This window comes from Cucumis melo, chromosome 11, assembly GCF_025177605.1.
Source record: "Cucumis melo cultivar AY chromosome 11, USDA_Cmelo_AY_1.0, whole genome shotgun sequence".
NCBI lineage: Eukaryota > Viridiplantae > Streptophyta > Magnoliopsida > Cucurbitales > Cucurbitaceae > Cucumis > Cucumis melo.
The window spans coordinates 24,137,767-24,146,579 of NC_066867.1; the positions used below are offsets into that span (position 1 = coordinate 24,137,767).

An 8,813-nucleotide genomic window follows, 5' to 3' on the forward strand; every position below is an offset into this window, starting at 1 on the left:
CCATTTATTATTTAAACTTTAACTTTTTTTGCTATTTTGTCAATTTTAAAATAAAATTGTCATTTATCTAAAGTAAACCTCTAACTTTACTATTCTTCTTGTTAGCCCATTCCATTTTCTCTTAGTGCGCTTGGTGTCATCACCATAAACTTTCATATAGCCCACTAAGAGTTAGTGGGATTATCCAACAAAATGTTGGATTTTTCCACTAACTTTAGTCAATGGGCAAAATGGTCATTTGACCATTCTAGTCAAAGTCAAACTTTAACCTTTTAAGTCAAAAGTCAACATTTGTACTTTTTACCATTTTGTCCATTTTGACTAATTTCGACCTCCCGAGCATGAATCTACATTCATTTTTCTGAAATTCAAATCACATTTAAATATAAAGTTGGTCAAAGTTTGACTTTTAAAAGTTAAAAGTCAACATTTTGTCTTTTCACAACTTTGACCATTTTCATTAATTTTGAGCTTCCGAATACGAATCCATATTCATATTTTTAACATTTAAATCATATTTAAAAATAAAGCCCTATAACTGACAGCTATATCACATATATTCATCGGTTTCTCTCTCTCTACCTAATTCGAACACTTCGAATTATTCTAACATATTGTTCTAAGTAAATTCCGTATGAGCTAGCAGGAAAACCTAATGGACCTATAGATCGTGGGTTCCAACGATCCTAGATTAACTGGCTAAACCCTTTTAGACCGAGTTAATCAACATTCGTTAACTAACGGGTCATTCCACTAAATCCTTCCACTAAAGTCCCGTAGTTGCACTCCCCTCACTATAGATATATTTGTGTTCATTTGATATAACCATTGAACATTTGGTTTAAGGTCCAACCTATAAACTGAGTCCCTCTCGGGCCAATGAGAGGATGGGATCCCTTGTTCAAGACTTGGATTCAATTCTTAAGAGAACAACCTATCTACTAACCTTAAAGCGAGTAGGAGTGAATTACGTCTCGCACCCTATGTCCCTAGCCATCAATCTGGTCTTACCCTTGAAATGGGAGGCTTATTGGGTCATTGTCGTCGAGCTGCCCTCACCTATGCATATTTAAGGATAATACCGTTTGAACAGAAGTTCATAGTTGACTTAGAATTAAAATTAAGTTACCTAGGTCATCATAATCGAAATAGTCAGTTTATAAAGTCAATCGTGTTATAACTTAAAATAACTATTTCATGGTTTCAGTCTTATGTAAACTCTTTACATAAAATGCCCTACTTCCATGTCTCTACATGAACGATTAAGATCACTTCGTTTGTACTGACTACAAAGCAGATTGCATCCATAGCGTTTCCAGAATAAGGCGCCCAACCTTATTCATTCATTATAGACCGTTTGGACTACTGATCTAAGTTTATGTCACTACATAAAGTTTAAGTCTACACTAGATAGCCTCTAAACCTTAGTTTATTAGATTCAAGATTATAGTATTCTATTTTCACTAATAAATCATCAATAACCACTTTATTGAATAGAATATAGTTTTAACTATAAACTCCTAGTTTTAGGATGTAAATTTTAACACTATTTACACTTTAGGTAAAAAACTACTGAAGAACAAAATCTCATTATACTTGATTTTGACATAAGTATAAATAGTTTGCTCATTTTTCTATTTTTGATAATTTCTTTAAAATAAATGTATAAAATTATTTGAGGAAATTTCTAATCATATTTTTAAAAAATTCTAGATCAAATGAAACTATTCTTATAAACTTGGACTAAAAAGACAAATTTTTGAAACACAAAGATGGAACGCATATGAAAGAAGGAAAAATCTTCAGTAAATTCTCTTGTGTTGCTTTATTTTGTGTTTGAAATTCGAACATGTTCATTCATATTCAACCTCTAATATTAATATAAATATGGTTGAAACATTGAAGTCGTAAGATCCCTACATACTCCAAATATTTTCCTTTCTATACAATTAGATATTGAAAAGGGAAAGAAGGAAAGTAAAGAGAGTATCAAAGAGAAGAAAAATAAATGGAGAAGAGATGTGAAATGAAACACCAATAAATGATTTTGTCATTTTTTAAACGAAACATTAATTTTAACTAACCTCTTAAAAAGTTAGCTTGTTATTTTTTTTTAAACAAAAGCTAGCAATCTTTATAAAAAAAAAAAATTAACAATAAATGTATTTTTGAATTTTCGCAAACCTTCAGAAAAATGAATTTTACTTAAAGCATTCTTTTTCAAGAAATTAATTCGAAGTAAACTATCAATTTTATCTAAAAAGAAGAAAAAGAAAATAGTAATAAATGCAAGAAGAAACATGAAAACTGAGAGATGGAGAAAAAAGGAAAAGAAGAGAGGATGAAAACGAAAGTAATGATGAGCATTAATTGATTTGCCAAACAACAAAACTTTGAAAATTGAGGTTGCCTCTGACCAATGGCAAATATAATGGAAACTCAGTCTATAACTATTTTTTCTTTTCTTGCTTTTGCTTCACAACATTACTTCACTAACAGATGACTTCACTTTCACTAATCAATCAACCAAACAAAACAAAACAACCTCCATTCCTTTTCATCATTTATTATTATCATCATCATCACCTAGTAGTGCTAGAAATTCACATGTTTTCTACTTTATTTTTTAACTCACACGTTAATTTCTCTGTTTCACAACATCCTCATCTTTGAAAGTGATTACCTCATACCAATGGAGATATTAACAATGCTTTTGCTGCAACAGAAAACAAGTCAAAATCATCGAGAAACAAAGAAAATAGAAAACGTAAAAGGTAGAGAATTGATCATAGAGACTTACTTTATTCCCTAACAATTTTAGCTATCTGAATGAGCAAACTATTACTAAAGAGAATATTATATTATAGATCAAAAAACTCTAGCAGAGTTAAAAGAGTTTGTAGAACACAATCTTTCTAAATCTTAGGATCAAAATAGTAACCTAAATACAAATTCAAAATGTTAGATAACAAATTTAAGACATTTCAACAATTTCGATTGTAGAAAGATGAGAAACAATAACAAATTTAAGACATTTCAACAATTTCGATTGTAGAAAGATGAGAAACAAAGAATGTGTAATGATATCCAAAAGCATGGGAATGGTCAATGCAGAACCAAACAGAATATCAAGCAGAAACTCATTCTCTATTGGTGAGAAAAAGAAAAGAAGAAATAAATAGGATTTGAATTATGGTCGCCATGCACAGAACAGCAGCAATCAAAGAGATGCTCAAAAAGGAGAAAAAAAGGTTGAAAAACAAGAGACGAAATTACAATGATGTAAATTAAAGCCAAACCAGCCAGCCATGTCCTGTGGTCCTTCAGACAAGCCTGTACAATCTCTCTCCCATTCTCTCTAAATCTCTCTGCCTCTCTCAGACCTTTAGTTCTTGTGTGAGGAAAATGAAAATGGCTCTTTTGTTGGACCTCTCTCCTTTTCATCACTATTTCATAAACTCTAAGAGTACTCCTGAAATGAGCAAACAGCAGAAGCTAGACCACCATCAATTCAAACTTCTCTCTAGCAAAAACATCTTTTTTTTTTTTTTGTAGACATGAACATGGGAGGTGCGATAATTTACTATGCTCATGCTTTTGTCAGTTCTATTCATGGCTTGTCTCTGATTTATGGCTCTCAGACGGCCCACCCGTCTGCTCTGAACCTGGTATTTCTTTCATTGACTCGATCTCCAAGCTAATTGATCGGCTTTTTCGGCTCCTCCTATCCTGTAAAGTTGTATGTAAAAGATGAACTTTCCAACTGTATCTTTGAACCATTAGCGAACACTTCACTGCTAAATCAAATTGGTTTCTGAACCATGATTTGTTAAAATGGAGTTTTGCATGGTGAAGAAATGAAACATCTTGGGATGTTTCAGTAACATAATAATGAACTGATGTAAACTCAAATGACTCAGGTTCTGTAGCAGAACCCACATCGTCAAGTGTTTTGACTGTGTAATAAAGAAAGCTCGACGACGTAGCTGCCAACACAACTATGCCATCATAGGACCACCATAAAGTATATAAATCTAACAAGTTCCAGCATAAGTGTCCAAAAATGTGGTCACAGTAGAGACTTGAATGCAGTTGCACAAAAAATTAATAGCCATTGTCCTATAATATTCTCTTTAAATGATAATAAAACTGAAATTGTCATGTGGTTTTGGAAAAGGAGTTAAAACTGCAAATTTCCCACATGGTGAAATCAGAGAAACTTGAATCATATTGTACCCAATGCATTACTTTGGTTTTAGTAAAACTGAACAAGTGGCACCTAGCTAGATTGGAAGCATGTTCTTTTAAAGCAAATCATTATTGTAGAGCCAGCCAACAAATATGAGTGAAATGCTTTGAAGTTTAGACAAATGACAAAGGGACAACAAGCAATGATGCAGTCACAGAACAAGATAATGATTTTCATACCTCGTGGAGTGGAAATTCATCGGCTTCAAGCATTCTTACAACTTGACTCATTTTGGGTCTCTTGATTGATTCAGGATCAATACACCTAAGAGCAACAAGAAGAGCACGTTTCAAAGCACGAGTAGTTGGCTTGATCTCAAGGTTCATGTCCACAACTTCCTCTGCTCTCCTTGTTGCTACCATCATCTTTAGCCACTCAACCAGATTAACCTGACAAAAATGCAATTCACAGGGTTTCAACAAGCAATCAATATAACTAATAATTAGAATACTTTGTGAAATGAGTGCAGTAGCCAAAAATATAGCCAGAAGCTATTTCGTTAAGAAATGAAGAATGTAAATATCTGGGAGTACGAGATAAATCTCTCCAAGGAATCAGCAAAATAGCCGCATTCAAAGATGTAAAATAGAAATTCCAGCAGGTTACCAAGATACTGACATGCACAACCATCAAGTTAGGGTAGAGAAAAAAAAAAGGTCTAATAATAATAGATACCTCATTAGAAGGACGTGCATAATCCACGGGATCCCTCCCAGTAATTGCTTCTAGCAAGAGAACACCGAAGCTATAGATGTCACTCTTTTCATTCAACAAGCCTGTATTTGCATATTCTGGTGCCACGTACCTGAAATTTGTAAAAGATAAATTGTACAATGGCTCCTAATAAGAGACGGTAAAATCTCAATGAAATGAGCTCCATTCATACCCAAATGTTCCCATAACTCTAGTTGTGATGTGACTCTCTCCTGAGCCCAAGAGTTTGGCCAATCCAAAATCAGAAACTTTGGCATTGAACTCATCATCAATCAAAATGTTGCTTGATTTTATGTCTCTGTGAACAACTTTTGGCTCGATTGCTTCATGTAAATACGCAAGCCTGCATAAGGTTAATAGACACGAATCTATGTTAATTAAGCCCGGCTATAGTCCTCTTGTCTTATGTATGTTAGTTCCTAATGCACCAACCACACAGCAGTTGAGAAGAAATCAATTAAAAAACATATTACTACTATAAGAACTATCTTTGCAATTGGCAAGCTATATTTTGAAGACTTACGCTTTAGCAGTGCCAAGAAGAACCTTCATGCGAGCCTCCCACGTAAGTGTGCCGTGTTGGCACATGGCTCCATGTAGCCACTGTTCTAGATTTCCATTGTTCACATATTCATATACTAGCATCCTACATGAAGAAAACAGGTAAAGTCAACTGTTCTAACAGCTATCAGAGCAATGAACAAATTTCAGAAAACATAGAGAAATGGAGGACTCGTGAAAACATGTATATATAACTTAACGAGCCCGAACAAGGGTTCTGGTATTTCTTTAATGGAGACTAAAAATAGATGATGATGAATTCTGTCATACCTATGAACTCCTTCTATGCAATAGCCCAGCAGTCGGACAAGATTCTTATGCCGAACGTGGCCAATAGCTTCCACTTCAACTCTAAATTCTTTCTCTGCCTGACCCCTAAATGCATTTCAAGTCATTAAGCAAGTTTTCCAAAAGTACCGTATTAGGAAAGAACAACATTGTTCTTTGAACAGTAAACCTTACAGATTATTGAGAAGTTTTTTCACCGCAACTTCAGTGCCATTAATGAGTCTGCCCTTATAAACAACCCCATATCCTCCCTCCCCAAGAATATTTTCGGTGGAAAAACGATTAGTTGCAAGCTCTAGATCCCTGAGAGTGAACCAGTGGCCCCACCCAAGATGTGAAATTTCTGGCAAGCCAACAAGAGGAGACGGTGGCACAATTCCTCCAAGTCCTCCATACGACCTTGAAGCCTGCTTCCGAGCATTTCCAGAGCTTCCTTCTTCCCCGGATTGTGAATTGCCAGCTTTTTCATGTTGGTAAGTGGAGCTGCATTGGCTATTGTTATCAGGTTCACTTGATTTTGTCACAGCCCTAACTTCTGAATTTTCATCATTTCTTTTGACATCAACTGAAAGAAGTCTATGTTCAGGGTGGTCATTGGGAGTTTGAATCCCAACCTGATCTATCCTGATATCTTTTGAAAAAGGTATTTGGGAAATAGTGAATTTGTCCATAGATCTTTTAGATTTTTTTCTAAACAGGATCCACATAGATAACAAACCAAGAATCAAAACTATAAATGCACCAATGCAAATGCAGATCAAAACCCATAATGACAATCCCCAAAATGAAGTCTTCTTGGATAAATGATCATTCAATGAACTCCCAGACGCCATATCTGATCCACTGTATACTAAAGTTCCAAATTTCCAAGCCAAAGAAAACTTCAAGTTCAACCTCTTAATTTTCAACACATTCCCATCTGGAAATTCATGTATGATATAAGGATTAAGGACCTAGAAATAGAGAATCGACCAAATATCAGTAATCATTTTAATTATAACAAGCAGTTGCATTGATAAGAACAAGATTACAGAAGAGATACACCAACTCAGGGACTACTATAAAGGAAGTGAAGAGTTGAGAAGTTCTTTGACCAAGAACTCCAAGGTGAAGCAACAACAACCATCACAATGCCCCATGTCTCACTGAGATCTTTACAAACACCACTACAAATACTTCAATTGAGCTGAACCAGAATCAATATTGAGTTCTTTACATTGAACACAATTTTATATTATCTATTCTCATCCATCGGGATAGACTATTGAAGTTGAACCATAACAAAAGCCTTCCATACAAAATCCCAAGAAACATTTCAGAAACCTAATTTCTCATACAACCAATTATGAAGTTCAAATTTCAGGTGTAGACAAAAGAAGGAAATACCATAAAAAACACAATTCCTCGATCCAAACAAGAGACAAGAGCAATGTAATTCCTGTAACAGAGAGTGATTTAAAGAACAAGGGATTTACCTCATGTAGTAATCAAAGATAGACCCAGATTTGCCCCTTCCTCCAGGAACCCAGAAAGGGAAACAAAGCGAATCGTGTTTCGCCAATGGAGACCCAAAAGGCATGGAGGGATAGACCAAAATGTTGACTGAAATAAACTCAAACCCCAACAAATCCAAAGCCCCAAAAAGATATAGTAGTAAAGGAGTAATTAACAAGTAGGGATAGTGGGCCAAAGAGAAATTAAGAGAATGATAAAATAGAAGAGGAGAAGAGCACAGACAAAAACAAAAATCTAATCCTTAGAAAGAGGAAAGGGGTTGAAGAAATAAGAACGGAAGAAGGGAAAGAGAGAGAGAGAGAATTGAATAAGATAATTGGAGAGGATTTAAAGGGTCAGAAAAGAAAAGGTGGATGAAAATGGTTGGTGCGTATTGCAAGGCAAAGCGTCAAGTACAAAGGGACCTCTCTGCAAGCTGGAAAGGAAGCTTGGTTTGCAATGGAGGAAACCACAGAGAGGAAAAACAGTAAAGGAAACGCAAAAAAGAAACGAACAAGAATAGGACATTCATAACATAAATACCAGAAAAACAAAACAACACACAAAAGAAGAAGAAGAAGAAGAAAAAAAAGAAGAAGAAGAAGAAGGTAAAGTTGTGAAAAGGAGTCAAAAACTAATCAAACCCAAATATAGAATTCCCAATCCAATTCAATTCCAAGTCCCCAAAACTCCAAATTCAAAGGCTTTAAGCCGGGTCGAATCCGATTTTGGTGAAAAGGCAAAATGGGGACACTCATCTAACACCGTTAAGAGAAGGAGGGATTGGAATGATCTTGATCGTTAATGGTATTAATTCGACAACTGGCTTGTAATCATTTGGAGCAAAAGGAAAAGCCATAACCAAAAAAACGGTGAAAGTAAAAGGCAAAGAGTGTAGATTAATACGGCTTCTTCTCAGTCATCACCAACAAAACAACAATCAATATCAAAAAATTTCATTTTTCTTATTATGTTTGAAAAAGGGGAGGAAAAACCCAGAATTTGATGATTGATTCTTTAGAAAAGTTTTAATTTTTATTAGATTTGAAGATACGGGTGAAGAAAATTAAGGAGACAATTGGGTCAACTCAACTGGTTTTGGAATTTGGAATTGATTTTTCTTTTTTTTTTCTTCTTTTTGCATTTATTGTTTGTTTAGGAATTTTCAAAGTAGAAAAGGAAAAAGAAAAGAAAAGAAAAGAAAAACATTGAACAATCCATCAATTATAGCGGCAATTAAAGAGAAAGCCGGCGTGAGAATTGGAATGGACTCAACCTTTTGCCGAACTCAATTCTTATTTTCTTGTCAATTCAATATCATTTATATTCATATTCATTCATAATAACTATGTAATGACGACATTTCGTTTCAATCAGACTGCCGCATGATGAGTAATCGACATGCCGACTCTTCCAACACTATGACTGCCCTCTCTCAAAACTTACTTCTTTTTTTTTTTTTTTTCTAAACAATTTTGATCTTAGAGGTATTATGAAACTAACCATC

The 8,813-nt window shown here is 34.6% G+C and overlaps 1 protein-coding gene across 1 annotated transcript; it reads right to left on the reverse strand.

Moving 5' to 3' along the window:
• Positions 1–3,128: 3,128 nt before the first annotated feature.
• LOC103496314 (probable receptor-like protein kinase At2g42960) lies at positions 3,129–8,585 on the reverse strand. Its single transcript, XM_008458126.3, has 8 exons — positions 7,288–8,585; positions 5,987–6,765; positions 5,795–5,899; positions 5,487–5,609; positions 5,136–5,306; positions 4,925–5,054; positions 4,429–4,638; positions 3,129–3,729 (listed from the first exon to the last, which is right to left on the reverse strand). Exons 2-8 carry the CDS (start codon positions 6,643–6,645, stop codon positions 3,607–3,609), a joined length of 1,521 nt encoding a protein of 506 aa, XP_008456348.2. The 5' UTR covers positions 6,646–6,765; positions 7,288–8,585; the 3' UTR covers positions 3,129–3,606.
• Between the last annotated feature and the right edge of the window lie 228 nt (positions 8,586–8,813).

Bases quoted from the DNA above. Each gene is read 5' to 3' on its own strand.
- LOC103496314 (XM_008458126.3), bottom strand. From the start codon at position 6,645: ATGGCGTCTGGGAGTTCATTGAATGATCATTTATCCAAGAAGACTTCA. The intron at 5,055-5,135 runs GTATGAATGGAG...TACAAATTTCAG, and splicing joins AGAGTTATGGGAACATTTGG to GTACGTGGCACCAGAATATG. The intron at 3,730-4,428 runs GTATGAAAATCA...ACAACTTTACAG, and splicing joins ATGAATTTCCACTCCACGAG to GATAGGAGGAGCCGAAAAAG.